Source organism: Lynx rufus, unplaced genomic scaffold (assembly GCF_022079265.1).
Source record: "Lynx rufus isolate CCGP_SWC_20201006 ecotype Redwood Valley unplaced genomic scaffold, mLynRuf1.p SCAF_8, whole genome shotgun sequence".
NCBI lineage: Eukaryota > Metazoa > Chordata > Mammalia > Carnivora > Felidae > Lynx > Lynx rufus.
The window spans coordinates 74,788,231-74,805,100 of record NW_025814896.1 but is presented as its reverse complement, the minus strand read 5'-3'; the positions used below and the strand labels follow the sequence as shown (position 1 = coordinate 74,805,100).

Here is a 16,870-nt window from a genome sequence, read left to right as displayed (position 1 = left end):
AGCAGGCCCCAGGTTCCACGCTGTCAGCACAGAACCTGACGCGGGGCTCAAACCCATGAACTGTGAGATCATGACCTCTGAGCCAAAGTAGGAGGCTTAACTACTGAACCACCCAGGTGCCCCTTGATGGATCTTTTTTTTGTAAATTTCTAGTCTGTTACAGATCAATACTACTGTAAAATACAATAAAAATGTTGTGGCAATACCAAATTGCTATTCCTAAATACATATTCTGAATTTCTGTACTTATTTGTCGTGGACTGGTCCAAATAGTCCATGGATCAGCAGTGGTCAGCAGGCCACACCTTGAGTAGAGTGGTGCTCTCTCTGTACCTTGTGTAGCTTTCTTATTGTTGATCTTATCATTCCATGCAGTGCCTTTCTTCCATGCTAGACAAGGTACAATGTACATGTATTTATCATCATTAAAAACCAGCAGTGCCAAACACAGCACTTGCAAATAACAGTGATTCAGTAGATGCTTACTGGTTGAGAAGACATACATCAAGTATTACTGAGGGCTGACTATATACCACATACTGTTCTAAGTGCTGGGCCATCATGGTGAACAAACACAGTTTACAGAATCACGGCCCTCATGGAGCTATTAGAAGATACCATTTATAGAAACTAACTGTCAGTACTGGCACCTGGCTATAATACTGGGTACTAGGAAGAACCATGCTAAAATTGCTCTTAATTAGTATGAAGTCTACACTCATTCAACTAATGTTTATCGAGCACCTACTATGCCAGACTCTGCTCCAGGTATTAAGCACACAACAGTGAACAGACAAAAAATACTTTACCTTTGCCTCAAAAGGATACAGGTCTTATTTGCCATGCATTATAGTGAGGGAGACAGACAAGAGGCAAATAAACACATAACACAATCCCAAGGAGTATCAATGGCTACAAAGAAATATAAAGTAGGAAAAGGGGACAGATGGGGCAGAAGAAGCTATTTTATATGAATGGGCAGAGATGGCCTCCCTGAAGTGACATTTGAGCAAACACCTCAATAAATGAGGTAGAAAGCCATGTCAATATCATTACCTTTTATTTCAATATTCAAGTGAAATCAAATCTATTTTGCAGCTTATTAATAATAGCTGCCATTTATTTTTACCCATTTTGTGCAAGAAAGTTTGCCTACATAATTTCATGTTATCCTCCCAACAAGTCGACCATATTGTAGTATTATCACTTACAGAGGAGGAAATGGAAGCTTTGAGAGGTTAAGACCATGCTAGTAATTGCCAGAACAAAGATTCCAATTCAGGTTATCCTGAGGCCACTTGAGCATACTGCCTTCCACAGTTTTAGGTAGAAGGGTTCAGCATTATTGTTTTGTTTTTGTTTTTTATCAGAAGTTAGTGTCACTACATAGTCTTACATATTACGTGCATAATTGTTATTTTAAATCACACACTCCATGTTAGAATTGTCACAAAGCGTAGAGTTAATGAAATTTTATTATGCTTCTAAGATGTTAATCCTACTCTGCAAGTTCTCAGCTGAGCATTTTATAGTTGGAAATATTTATCTGAGAAGAACACAGCCTGGAACACTTCATCAGTGTGTCAGAGGTCACTCTCAAGAGGTAATTTGTGTAGCGTCCTATTCCTTCCATGGCATTCTTTCATTTGATTCTCACAGAAACTTCATAAGATACACATAGCAAGTATTACTATCCACATTTTACAAAAGAAAAAACCGAGATACCAGACGTTTATGTGACTTTGCCAATGTAACCAGCTGAGCAGCAGACCACACCTCCTGTCGCTTAGATTATGCTACATCGCTCGATTCTTCTGCAGTTTTTTACTTTTACCGTTACAAATAATTTTTTAGATCCCCAAACTAACACTCATATATATGTGAAATAGTCATAATTACTCTTCTGTCTTTAAATCTCAACCCACTCAACCAGCTTTATGAAGTCTTTGTTTCTAACATCTCACTCAGCTGCAGAATGCAGAGTATATTTAAAACACAAACACTAATTTAAAAAGATAGGGACAATTATTTTAAGGGAGATTTTCTCCAGCTAGGTTTCCTAGATAATGTCCTGCTGAGAACTTAAGAGCTAACAACTATGGATAGTTAATAATTTGGTTCTCTTTGTGTGTGTGCCTGATAACCCAGACATAGATGAATGCACCATCCCTCCATATTGCCACCAAAGATGCGTGAACACACCAGGATCATTTTATTGCCAGTGCAGTCCTGGGTTTCAGTTGGCCGCAAACAACTATACCTGTGTAGGTAAGCTTTTGGGGCGCTGCCATACTGACTGATTTCTATCTTCAAAAAAAGGAAACGTCATACCATGTTGTTCTATTTCCAGTTTTTCTGTGTTCTTGAGTGAACTGATTTCCATCATCTTCCCTGCACAAAGCTGAAAAGACAGTAACCAATTTGTCTCTTAAAACACATCAAGATGTGAATGGAAACTTTGTTAATGTTGGTTTTTAGTTGTCCTCTGTGGGTTTATCAAAAATATAAAAAACTACAGATCAACTGATATACGCACACCAATTAGTCAGCAGTGTGTGATATAAATGCTGAAGGTGCCAAAGGGTTACTGCAAGTTCAAGTACATAAACTTTCCACTGAAAGTGCATCTGATTTTTACATGCTTCTTCTCCCCTTTCAGAATGCAGTGTCATGGCACAAATTTTAAGATTGGCATGACATGGAAAGAATCTAGTGCAGGAAAAATGCCTTTTCACAACATTTTCAGTGCCTTGGAGCATTGCAAAACTCTGTATGGGTCTCAACAGCTTATGCTATAATTGTAATGGAATTTAACAGAACCCATTTAAAAAGTAATAAATAGCACAGATAAATCTTCACCACAGCATGCTGAGAGACTGTATCAGTACAAATGTCTTATATCAATTATTTATAGACTTGGCACTTTGCATTTGAACAACAATAAAAGAAAATAGATGCTGGAATGTATATTTATTAGAATCATTAAATTCTTTTGGAAAGACTCATCAAACACAAAACTAACTGTCATCCCCAGAAAGAAATATTCTGGTATTTCTAAAAGAAGTGTATGGCAGATGTTTGAAGTTATTCCAACAAATATGAAACCTGAATGGATGTTCTCCAGTGAGCTTCTGCAGGGCAAAGAATCCAACTAGGGAATTATTCACTTATTGTTAGATGACATAGGTACAAAAGAGCAAGGATATGGTTGAAGACATAGATATATGAGTGTATATAACTTTTCCTTTCAGATATAAACGAATGTGATGCCAGCAACCAATGTGCTCAGCAATGCTACAACATTCTTGGTTCATTCATCTGTCAGTGCAATCAAGGATACGAACTAAGCAGTGACAGGCTCAACTGTGAAGGTGAAATATTTTCCAAATAATTTGCAATAACAGTTCAATCCCTATATTTTCTGCTGCTTTATCCAATTATGTACCTGTTTATGAAAACAAATTTTTATCCATGGGAATTCTATTCTTTAATTAAGTTCTGTGATAACATTGGCTTTTTAGTTTGTCACCAAGAGAAAGGAGAAGGGACAAAATAACTGAAATATTAGATACAGACTGGGTCTAATAATTAGAAGGGGTGTTCTGGTGTCTCGCTTCTCAAAGTGATCTGATGGCCAGCAGCATTGACACTTCCTTTTCTCTACTTGCAAGAAATAGAGATCTCAGGCCCCAGACCAGACCTAGTGAGTTAGAGGCTGCATTTAACAAGAATCCCAGATGACTGGTACACACACTTAAGTCTGAGGAGAAATGATCACATTCAGAAACATTATAATATAAACCAAGAGACCTGTCCTGTAGTCTTATTCCTGCCACTGTTTGACTTGGGCACACATTTCTTAAGTTGCCTGGGCTTCGCTTTCCACATGAGTAAAAAGAGGGCCATTTAATTGGAAGGATGACCTTCAGAGTCCATTGCCCGTGAGTGTTCCACTGTGCAATTCAAAAGGCTAAGACATCCTGAGGGGAATGCCATTGACACTTGATGTCTTTGACTTCCTTCCAGCTTTACTTGGGGCCACAGAGGTCATACCCCACCTGGAGAGGTTTCACATCATGCCACTATGCTCAAAACCAAAAGGGCCTGGCTCTGGACAGCTGCTTCTGCCCTTCTGAGCAAACTACAAAGACATCACCATTGGGAAATACAAAGCAGTCTTCACTTGAATTCCCAATTCATTCATTCAGTCTGTTCAGTCAGTATTGTGAGGTCTGAGATTTGCCAAACTCTCAGCAATAATTGAATAAAACTGATGTGTGGCAAAGTTCTAGGGGAAATGAGCTGATATTGTATAATTTTCCTTTGAGCTTCTTATAAAGTATTATATTTCTGTTTTAGAGTTTATAGTATTTTTACCCTCTTACCTTATCTTTAAAAATATTACCAAAGTAGTGACCTGTACGTTTTTCAACTCTGTGTCCTTGCTCTTGTCTAATTCAACAGATATTGATGAATGCAGAACCTCAAGCTACCTGTGTCAATATCAGTGTGTCAATGAACCTGGGAAATTCTCGTGTATGTGCCCCCAGGGATACCAAGTGGTGAGAAGTAGAACATGTCAAGGTAAGCTTATTGTTTTCCTATCTGTTAAGTGTTCATTTTTAACCAGGAAAAGCAGGGACAGAGTTACAGGATTCTCTACCATAGACTTTCATTTTTTCCATCTTGCATATAATTTGAACTCTTTTTTCCCTTGCTCATCATCCATTATGCAAATCTCATCAAAAGGGTATTATTCAGTTACCACTGACTTTTTTGAAATTTAAAGTAATTATTTTTCTTTCTTAAGATGTAAGTAATTTTAATAAAATACTGATATCTCTTCTATATAGCCTATATAATCTCTATGATACACATCTTTTAATCACCAACCCAAAAAGATTCAATTATTAAAATATCTTGCCATGAGTTTGAGTCCAGAGAATAAACTTAACATGTGGGTTAGGCAAACCTCAAACTAGTCTCAATTCTCTAAAATACCAAGATTATAAATTGGGTAGTAATTTAGGTACTGAGAAAATCAGCCTCATGTGTCTTAAAATGAGCTTGAATTGTTCAGCAAAAAAACCCTATAGATCCAAAAATAGCTAATATCCTAGGGTCCAGTTTTAAAATAAACATTCAGGTAATCTTCACACCTATACACCTCCAATGCTACAATGTCGTTTAAAATTTCTTTAACAGGGAAAAGATTTGCTCGGATAGAACCAAAAGTATAGATAATCCTAGAAAGGCTAGTATAAACCCCTACATTTACATAAAGCAGTGAACAAGTAAAAAAAAAAATGACTAAACTTGAAGACAGAAAATCTGAGTCCTAGTCTTCTATGTAATTCTGAACAAATTATGAAAATCTTTGACCATTAACTTTGGAAAAGGGAGTTGTGAGAATGAAATGAAATAATATACATAAAAATTATAAAGCCTTACATAAACTATAAAGCCTTACAATCCAAGATTTTTTTAAGTTTATTTATTTTGATGGAGCGGGGAGAGAGAACGAGCAGGGGAGGGGCAGAAAGAAAGGAAGAGAGAGAATCCCAAGCAGACTCTGCACTGATAGCATAGAGCCCAATGCAGGGCTCGATCTCACATACAGTGAGATCATGACATGAGCCAAAATCAAAAATTAGATGCTTAACCGACTGAGCCACCCAGGCACCCCCAAGATGTTCTTGTAACATGTACTTAGCCATGTAAGTGACTAGTAGCAAATCTTCTCTAGAGAGTCCTTTTTAATCAGAACTGGGAAAGGACATACAGGAGCAATAAATCCTTCAAGAAAGGAAAAGACCAAGGAAAGGAGACACTAGGGATTCTCAGTCTATATCATGATTTTATAGGAAAATATTAATTCACCGGAACACCCAGGACCTGTGGTTTTATAGTATGCATATGGCCATTCAACTAGACTCCATCTACTAAATATGAGCATAATCAGAATGGCATTCATTGCACAATGAACCCCTTTAATCCCCTTTCCAGGTTACTGGGGACTTTAATGTTAATTGTGGGAAAACATTGCATTCCAATGATTTTGTTTTTTAAAGCCTAACTGAGACTTTTAACATATTACACGGAGGAAAATGTTAGCCAGTGGGATGTCCTAACCAATTTCCCTGGAGTCCTGCAAAAAAATGTCTATGTGTTTTTTTTATCACAAATGGATTTGATCCTCAGCAAAAGACAGAAGCAAATTAACATACAGTGGAATCTTACCTGCTTACTCTAGTATATGAAAACATTTCAGTTACAACTAAAGGTGAAAAATGCACTAGAATTGCAAATAAGGGATTCATGAGTGTTATATCTTGAAGATATGCAGCTCCAGAATGTTTGGCTAAGCCAAAAACATTTTTTATAAGAGAGACTTAACATTCTTTTAAGGTACAAAGCAATTGGTTTTCTCCACTAAAATCATCTCTTCCCAACGTCGTCCATAGACTAAAGTAAAAACGAAAGAGTTCAGATTCTTACCTTTACACAAAAAGCTCATTTTGAGGATGAAATAACTGTTCTCATTTCCACAGCCTTGCAAAAATGAAAACACTGTGTGTGTTTGGATGGGGTGGGGGAGGCCACAGAGAAGGAGAAAGACAGAGAAACAGAGAGAATACACATATACACAGACACACATTCATCAAATATTTTAATACTATTAATAATTTCTGAAAAACATTCCAGAATGATTAAGGTGTTAATTATGCTAGGCTCTAAATTAATGGAAGTAATAAATGAAATTATTACATAAAGTTTCCTTTTGCCCTTCTTGGTCTCCACATAACAAACCAGTCTTAGTTTTCCTTGTAGCTAAACAGCATCTTTATTTTTCAGAGGAGTGAAGAATATTGAAAGGACAAGTTGATTGTAATTTCTTCTAAGGGATCTAAATTCTTTCTTTAGCCGTAGCCACTCCAAAAGAAGACACTTCTTATAACTGACTCTTGGAAACTCTTGGAAACTTCCAGTCTCTCTTGGGTTCCAGATAGCTTTGGCCAGTTTGGAAGGGAAAAATACATTTTTTTTTTCCTCCAAAGACAAGGCATGGAATTATTCTCATTTAGAGGATGCAGTATCTTACAGTGGAAAGATGCCTGTCACTAACTGTATGAACTTGGGCAACTTACTTAACCCTTATCTGTTTTTCTTCCATGTCAAATAGAGATAATATCTTTCTCACCTATGTCTACATGATTTGTGTGAAGAACAACTTAGTTCAATTTAATATTTCTTAAAAGCCAGGTGCCCCTGAGTTACATTAATGCTAGGTGATGAAGGGATATAAAGATGGATACTACAGCCCTGCCCTCAAGGGGTTTATAAGCTAGTGGAAGGGTTAAGACAAACATGTAGATTTCAATAATGCAAAGCAGAGAGCAACAAAGGTCTCCCAAAAAGAACATGAGGTATGAGATTCTGATAGGAAAAACAGATTAAATCCCAGCAACTAGCCCATTGCTGGCTTGCAGCAGGGATTCAGTAAATTACTTATGGAATGAGTAAATTAATGAATGAACATACCTGATTATGAGGAGGAATGATTCAGAAAGGCTTATATTGAATAAAATCTAAATCATTATTCAAATGTAACAGGAGATAGACATAGCCAGGATGTTAACATTAATATAATTTTCATCATTGCTATTGTTGTTGTAAATATAATGGCTCTCCAGTGAAAGTGTTCTCTCAGATGTCATATGAAGGCTCCTAATTCCCAAATCTAAAACCAGTCCTTGTCCAGCCTGGCCTTTCTATGGCCCTCTTTTTCTGGGGCTCTCTTCCCTTCTGGCTTCCTCACACTGCCTCTTCCTGGGTTGCCTCTCATCAGAGCCCCTTCTTTATTTCCCCTTCTAACACACTGTCTCTAAATAGCTATCTATGCTGCCCAAGGTGGAACACTTCATAGCTTCACTTCTTGTGTTATGCTTCCTCCAGACAGTGTCATCCCCCAGAGCATCAAGTCTCCACCTGCATGCTGTACTCCACCCGTATGTCCACACCTCTAAGCCTCACCTCTTTTGGGAACTCCTGAGCCACACATTCAGATGCCCTCTCCATAGATTTTGCTTCCTGCTTTCTCAACCTGGAAGACCCTCCCTACCCCAACCATGAAAATCCTGTCTACCCACCACACTTCAAGGCCATACGGAGATGCCTCTTCCTTCCTGAAGCTTTCTAACCCTCCAGGCAGAATTTATTCCGCTTCTAATCTGCTAGTGCACTTATCTATCTCTTGTTTAATTCCATTTTATTTTGTAATTATTGCCATATCTGTATTCTTAACTAAATTACAATCTACCCAAGGGCAAGAACTGGTGTCTTTCACTTTTTTTTTTTTAATGTTTATTATTTATTTTTGAGAGACGTAGAGAGGGGTGTGTGTGTGTGTGTGTGTGCAAGCAGGGAAGGGGCAGAGAGAGAGGGAGACACAGAATCCGAAGCAGCCTCCAGGCTCTCAGCTGGTAGCACAGAGCCCCATGTGGGGCTCGAACTCAGGAACCACAAGATCAAGACCTGAGCTGAAGTCAGATGCTTAACTGACTGAGCCACCCAGGCACCCCTCTTTCACTTTTTTATAAGTATGGCCAATGGCTAACATTTGGCTTTGAATTCAACAGATGAACAATAGGTGCTTGATAAAAAATATTCTCAAATGACACATACTAATCTGTCTAGGATGACTTAGCTACATCTGTCCTGAATTAAATGCAATGAATTAAATGCAAGTCCTACTCAGTCTTGTGTCTAAAAACAAATGAAATTTAACCTAGATCCCCATATATCTCTTACCTTACAAACCTGAATCTGCCACTTACACAATTTATTTACATCAGTAAATTCTTTTACCCTATGTGTCTACAGATATAAATGAGTGTGAGACCACAAATGAATGTCGGGAAGATGAAATGTGTTGGAATTATCATGGTGGCTTCCGTTGTTACCCACGAAATCCTTGTCAAGATCCATACATTCTAACATCAGAGAAGTAAGAGAAAATTAGAACTTTTGAAAGCAGGAAGCTTCTGGTCTTACCAGCCAAACTGGGAAATATTTCTGTTTTTCTCTGCAGCCGATGTGTTTGCCCAGTCTCAAGTGCGGTGTGCCGAGAACTTCCCCAGTCCATAGTCTACAAATACATGAGCATCCGATCTGATAGGTCTGTGCCGTCAGACATCTTCCAGATACAGGCCACAACCATTTATGCCAATACTATCAATACTTTTCGGATTAAATCTGGAAATGAAAATGGAGAGTTCTACCTAAGAGTGAGTACACTGAGGGCAGCCATAGTTGTTGGGAAAAGTGCAAGTTTGCTGTTGCTGTTTGGTGGTATTCACTTGGAAGGAAAGCTAACATTTAAAGAGTTTTTATGTGCAAGCATTGTGTAAGGTCTTCCTGTGTGCATTATCTCGTTTAATCCCCTTGGTAACACTGTCAGAGAGATACTAACATTTCATCTCCATCTCTATAGAAAAGTGAGACTCAGATTTAGGAGCTTCTCTAAAGTCACTCAGAAACCGAGTTGAAGACTCTAATGGAGTTGTGTGTGACCTACAGAACACAAGCCTACACAAACACACATACCCCAAATAGATACCACAAATCAGTGATAGTTATTCAATTGTACATAGAAAAATTAATTCCTGGAGAACTTTTCAGAAACTATAAATTCCTTGTCACACCTGCAAAATTATTTCCATTCACACTAAAACTGAAACCTGGAAGTCCCTGAAAAATGACCCCAACCCCCTGCACCAAATGTGCCAGGAGTTGTACCATTGTTGCCAAACCTCCAGGCACACAATGTGAGGTCACCTTTGTGTTTTCCATTTCTTTCACTGCCTAGATGAAATCTCTCTCTAAATTCTGCTATTTCTTTCTTCACAGTATCTCCTGGATTATCTTTGCTTCCCCATGCCCCTGCCTCTCTTCCTTTAAACTGGCTCTCACCACCCCCTCATCCTTCCAAGGACTTCCGAGCAGATCTCCCTGACTCTGATGCCTCAGCCTTCCAGGCCCCCTGCAAAGGCTCAAAAAGTTCATTTTAGGTTAAAATTCTGACATATTTCAAATACGGCTCACCACTTCATGTGAAAATGATGGCACCCCACCAAGCAGTTTGCAGGGTTACGGTAACTATTTCACGCTAAGGATGTTATTCATCCAGTTACAATTTTCTCAAAACTCCTTTGGGCACTCTTCATTTTTAACCAAATTTTAAAGTCAATATTTCATTTTGAGAACATGAAAAGTAAATTGGGAAATTCATCTTTGTGGTGAAGTTTACAGATTTTTAATGTTTACATGTTTATCCTGTTCTTTGATATTTTAAGTTCCTTTCCAACTCCAGAATTATGTGATTCTGTTTCTTTGCCAGTAAATTAGAAATGATTAATTTCTTATGACCAACTTCTGAAGAGAAAAAATCCAACCCCAAATCTATTGCTATTCTTTTTTTCTAACAGCTAAGAATAAACTTCTTTAACATTTGATGCTTTCAATTTGAGATATACTAGATATTTGTAAGAAGTTTACTCTAAATGAATTTCACACAGTTCAGATAATACCAATTTAATAATTCTAGCCCAAACAAATGACATTATTTGTAACCCATGGCAATAAAACAGGTTCATCTCAAAATCTTTTTAAAAAATAACTTTCCATTTGGAACTTTCAGCTATAGTTTAAGAAAATAAAATTTCTAGCATAATCGACAGTTAAGCAAAGTTCCAGCATGTTATTTTCCTTGCAATAAACATAGCAGTTTAAAAGTTTTATGATTCATATCAGTGCATTTATCGACTTGATATTTTCAAATATAAATTCTCACAGTGTTTTTCTCAAGTAAAATCTTTTTTTCCCATAAGTGATATAAAACATTGCCAATTTTTATAATCCCAGACTAAATTTTAAATTATTTAAAACAAAAATTATTTGAAATAAAAAGCCATTCTAAGATTATTTCTTATCACGTAATTCAAAAAGTAGCGGGGTTAAATGCTACAAAATTTCTCCACTGAAAACCCACCTGTGTAGAAGGCATGAGTCAATCTTCAGGCCTTAATTAAGCACCTACTGTACCCTCAGACCGATGTGAGGTGTATGTAATACACGCTTATTTTAAACAGCTTTAAATATTGCTGTGTGGTGAAAGTTAACACCTTTGGGCAGGGAAAGGGAGCAATTTTATGTCTAATTCCGTGGTCCAAGACATCAAAGAATTAATGTTGGCTGGAATAGACAAAGAATGTTTTTTGGTGGTCATGATACTGGACCTGGTCTTTGAAGATTCTAAGATATAGGATTTTACTTATATTCCTTTTCGGAGAATACTGAGAAAACCTTCTTCCCTGGAAAAGGGGACATATTATAAAGAAGTAGTACACAAACTAGAAGGCAGAATACCATCCTCCCCAACCATACCACCCAGTATCTATGCCTTACTGAGCCTATTTTCTTCATAGTCTTTATCACCACTTTGCATAGTATTCATTGGTCTATGTCATGCACTACAGTATGGGTGTAATGAAAACAGACTTCCCCTGTTGATTCACTCTTCTATACTCAGCACATGGAATGTACCCGGCACTTGGCAGGGGCTCAAAAAATATTTTTAAATGAAAGAATTAATTCAACCAAAGCCTTCAAGGAATTACTATTACCTTCAAGGGGCAAGCACCTGCTGGATTCTAGAGACACAACAGTGAATGAAACCAAGCCAATCCCTACCCCAGTGGAGGTCATAGTCAAGACACTGAGCAAGTGCTCACAGTTATGCTGAATGTTACAATAGGGAGTTGCAAGTGCACTTGGATGCCTAACAGGTCAACTGCTAAGAAGATAGTAATGGTCTGGAAGCCTCCTGAAAGAAGTGGACTTAAGCTGAAGACTAGCAATTAAAGACTAGCAAATAGAAGGAATAAAAAGCAGTCCAGTTGGTCTGAAACTCCAAGTGCTGTCAGTGGAGTGGCTTGAGAGAAGCCTAGAGAGATGAGCAGGGCCTTAGGGATATTAAGGATTCAAGTAGAGAAGTTGCTATTGGATTATCATGTTAAAAATGATGCCAATGCAGAGCCTGGATTGGAGTAGGACAAGAATAGAAATGAAAAGACTAGTTAGTAGTTCAAGAGATGCAGTACTAGTGTGGTAGTGGTAGCAGTGAGTCCAAAAACAGTGAACAGATTTATGAAGATATAGGAAGAACTATATGAGTTGGTAAGTCATTTGCCATGGGGAAGTGGAGGAGGAGGAATCACCAAAGATAACCTCCAAAGATAAGTTTCTGCCTTAAGCAATAGTAAATGGTGGTGGTGCCATTTATTAAGATAGGGAAGAAGGAACCAGTGTGGAGAGGAAGGTGAGTTCAGTTTGTACATGCTTTAAGTTTGGACCCTTCCCCTACTTTTCTGAAACCACTGAGACCAACAGACATGAATTACCTGAATTTCCCACTCACCCCTGCAAATTAAGTTCATGTGTCCCCCTTCTTACCTTCTCCCTTGAGTTTTTCCAAGATGAGGTTTCACTTCTGTCAATCAAGGCCAATCCACCACCTGTATTTTTCCTTCCATCTCCTCTAGAACCTTGCTCCATCGAACTCCCATTTACCTCCTACGTTTTCAACTTGCCTCCCTCTAGATGTTGCCCTTGTTCTCCTCTCCTTTCCCAGCCAAGGTTCTTAAAGCACAGCCTGTAAACACAGTCTCTGCTTTCTCACCTCCTGGTCACCTTTCTATCTTCTGTTCCCATTACCCTACTGAAGTTGCTCTGAAAAAAAAAAAAAAGCCACCAATGACATCCATACTGCTAAATCCAGAGGGCGTTTTTCAGTTCCAGTCTCCCTCAGCCTCACTACTCTGTTGGACACTGCTGGCATTCATTTGCTTCCCATTTAATCATCTGCTTCTTCTCAGCTTCCCTCAATGGCTTCTCCTCTGCCTACTCCTTAAATACTGGCTTCTCCCAGATCCAGCCTTATCGCACATACATTCTGTCCCTTAGTTTAGTGTACACTCATTGAAGTGACTGCTAAATCCTAATCTTCTGTCTCTATCCCTGCTTTCCTCTGGCATTCAGATTCGCACATCTACTAACCTACCCCTCCAAACTCATCTCCTTCTACTCTCCAGCACTCATCACATTCTTCATCAGAATGAAACTGCATTCAGTTCTCCTGAACACACTTCTTAACAAAACTTCCAGTTATCTTTGGTGACTATCCTCACACATTCAAAAGCCTTTCCTCAATGCTTTAGGGTCCCTCCTCTTTTCCCCTGTATTTTTCACCTAGTGTATCTTCATACATACCCTACATAACCTCATATATCTTAGCATTTGCTATATTCTATTGAAATTAACTATTTACATGTCTCTTCACCTACTAGAATGTAAACAAATACATAATGCTAAGAAGTGAAAGATGATAATTTTGTTTAACAGTTCAAACATTATCACATTCTCACCTGAACTACAGTCTCTATAAAGACTGGTACTATCAATAAAAGTGAAGAGAAAAATTAATACTGAGGGATGTATAGAAAACACAGAACTATCAGAAAAGCAGGTCCCTGTAACTTGGAAGTAATGACTATTGTGTGGACAAGGGAAAAAGAAACAAGAAAGATTGAAACCAAGGCGGAGTTAAGTAGTGACTTTTATTCTACCCTCAAAATTCTTCCCCTAATTCTTATAGGATTAGGTATACTCACAAATAATAGAAATTGCAATTCAAGAAAAATTCTCCTCTCCCTCCCTCTTTTTTCTTTTATTTTAGCAAACAAGTCCTGTAAGTGCAATGCTTGTGCTGGTGAAGTCGTTATCAGGACCAAGAGAATATATCGTGGACCTGGAGATGCTAACAGTCAACAGTATAGGAACCTTCCGCACAAGCTCAGTGTTAAGATTGACAATAATAGTGGGGCCATTTTCTTTTTAGTCTTTTAAGAGTCCATATAGGCATTTAAATCAGCCAAAGAATATTGTTACAATAAAGCACTATTTTATTTATAGACGTATCTAGTACATCTACATCTATATGCTGTACACTCACCAATAATTCAAACAATTACACCATGGTATAAAGTGGGCATTTAATCTGTAAAGATTCAAAGTTTGTCTTTATTACTGTATGTAAATTATACATTAATCCACTAAACTGGTCTTCTTCAAGAGAGCTAAGCATACTCTATCCAATGAAACTTGGATTCTTTTCTGTAAAAGTGGGACAAAGCAATGATTATCTTCTGTGGTGCTTAAGGAAACTTACTACAGCCCCACTGACAGTCTCATAAGGAGGCAGCCTCATAACATTGAACAGCATGCAAGTTCAAGGATGAATTTTTTAACTGCTTTGTAACAAAATGGAAAAAGTCAATAAAGATATATTTCTTTAGAAAATGAGGATCTGCCATATTTGTGTTGGTTTTTTATTTTCATTATCAGTGTAAACACAGTTGTTTATTACTTAGTAATAAATAATTATTGTATAATATGCTGGTTTCTGTTGAATATTTTAAATTTTGTCAGGAATTTTTTATTATGAATGTAAACAAAAAAGTAAGCAAAATTTCCAAAATGAATAAGGTAGCCATAGAACAATTATTATGTGAAGAAATCTGCAGAGAGTAGATGAGAAAATAAATTATTTTTATACCATAGTGGAGTTGACCTGAAGAAGCAAATTCAGTGTGTTCATCAGTTCAAGCTGCCATAATAAAATACTATAGACTGGGTGGCTTATAAATAACACAAATTTATTTCTCACAACCTAGGGCCTGGAAGTCTAAGATCAAAGTGCCAGCATGATCACGTTCTGGTGAGAGCTCTCCTCAGGGTTGCAAACTCATATCCTCCCATGGTATAAAGACAGGAGTGAGCTCTTTTGGGGTCCCTTTTATAAGAGCACTAATCTCATTCATGAGGGCTCCACCGTCATGACCTAATTATCTCTCAAAGGCCTCAGTTCCTAATACTATCACATTGGAAGTGGATTTGGATTTCAACCTGTAAATTTGGGGAGGACACAAACATTCGATCCTTAACACTCGGTAAATGTAAGAACATCCCTGAATTCAGGACTTCCACAGGATGTGGAACAAAATGAAGAAAAGGTATTGTACTGAGGAAGTTTTAGTTTCTGAATAAAATTAAAATTCTAAGACTTCACTTATAACTAAAATTTCTCATCTTTATTTCTGATGCTCACAGAGGAATAAAATGGAAATTGTTCTTCTTGGCATCCAGAGTGACAGTGAACTAAAGCAAATTATCCTCCTTCTGAGTTCAATGAAAAGGTTTTATGTCTTGTTTAAAGTGTAACTGCTTCTCTTTGATGTATTATATTTTTTAAATAAAAATAAATATTCTTTTAGAGGATCACTCTATCTTTGGAAGTTTTTTAAAGGTAACCAGTAACAGCCAATATAATTTTGTCTGGGAAAAAATTAGTTATAGCTGCCAGAGCAAGAACAACCATTTGATTTTTTTAAGAGATAATCTAGGAGATAAGGGAACAAAAAGACTGCTAAAATCATGCCCCAAAAAGGTGTGCAGCCAATTTTCTCTTACATCCCGTTTGAAAGCACATATGAATAACTTCTGACCCCCAGGTAACCTCGACACTGAAACAAGTGTTTCTCAAAGAGTTGACTAAATGTGCAGTAATTGTCAAAAGGAAAGTTCACCAAGAAATCAAGAAACAAAACAAACTTCCTGTGTGAGCAGAGGATGGGCTTTTGTTAAAGGGGCACAGAAACAGTGATGAGAGAATAGGTCTAACCAAGAGCCATATGAGGAAGCAGAATAAACAGCCAGCCACAACACAGCAGGATGGTTGAGTGCGTTGCTCACTCCATCTGCATGATCACTTTCAGTCCAGATAAGTTAAGACTTGATTTAAACTTTTCTGTTTTAATCAGTCTATTGATTTTTCTACATGTAGTCACAGTTCTCAAGTCAGTGATGGGAATGGTGAGAGTTTAAAAAGAAAGTTTAAGATCTTCTTCCAACAGATTTTTGTGCTTAAATAAGGAGGCAAGGTCTTATCTGTGACTCCACAGAGGATTATAGAAGAAACAGGAATTTCTCTGAAATATTTATACATAAGCCCTGACCCTCCACCCCCACCTCTAAACAGACATATATCTTCTATAATTATATATATTATTATATAATTATATGTTATATATTATAGAACATATATTATAGGATAATATATTTTATATATTATAGAATAATATATTTTATATATTATACATAAATATATAAATTATTTCTGTATTACATAATTAATGTATAAAACATTATATAATATGTAATAATTTATATATGTTTTTATAATAATAATAAAATAATAGTGTATATATATGTATATTTGGGACATATAGAAACCATTAACTGCAGGCAAGATGGCTGCCCTTTCATCCCAAAGCCTAGCCCTATTCACACATCATAAACACATGAAAAGGGTTGATATAGTGAAGAGTCACAGAATTCCTTTTTTTTAATTGTAAAATACACATCCAATTCACCATTTTAAAGTGTACAACTAAGTGCCATCTCGTACATTACATTGTCATGCAAATATCAACACTATCTAGTTTCATACCTATTATAAACCCCATATCCATTAGCAGTCACTCCTCATTCCCCAACCCACAAGCACTGATAGGAGTTACCACTAGTCTACTTTCTGTCTGTGGATTTGCTATTCTGAACATTTCATACAAATAGAATTATACAATAGGTGCCCTTTTGTGTCTGGCTTCTTTCACTTATCATAGTGTTTCAAAGTTCAGCCATTTTGTAGCATGTACTTCCATATTTCATCCCTTTTATGACCGAATAATAT

At 37.1% G+C, this 16,870-nt stretch overlaps 1 protein-coding gene across 1 annotated transcript in view; it reads left to right on the top strand.

The window, feature by feature from the left end:
* EFEMP1 (EGF containing fibulin extracellular matrix protein 1) overlaps window positions 1–13,957 on the top strand; it is a 58,306-nt gene extending 44,349 nt beyond the window's left edge. Inside the window, exons 5-10 of the mRNA XM_047069648.1 lie at window positions 2,149–2,268; window positions 3,252–3,371; window positions 4,465–4,584; window positions 8,884–9,007; window positions 9,092–9,287; window positions 13,796–13,957. Coding sequence (XP_046925604.1) covers window positions 2,149–2,268; window positions 3,252–3,371; window positions 4,465–4,584; window positions 8,884–9,007; window positions 9,092–9,287; window positions 13,796–13,957 — 842 coding nt within the window. The remainder of the gene's footprint in view (window positions 1–2,148; window positions 2,269–3,251; window positions 3,372–4,464; window positions 4,585–8,883; window positions 9,008–9,091; window positions 9,288–13,795) is intronic.
* Window positions 13,958–16,870: the final 2,913 nt, after the last annotated feature.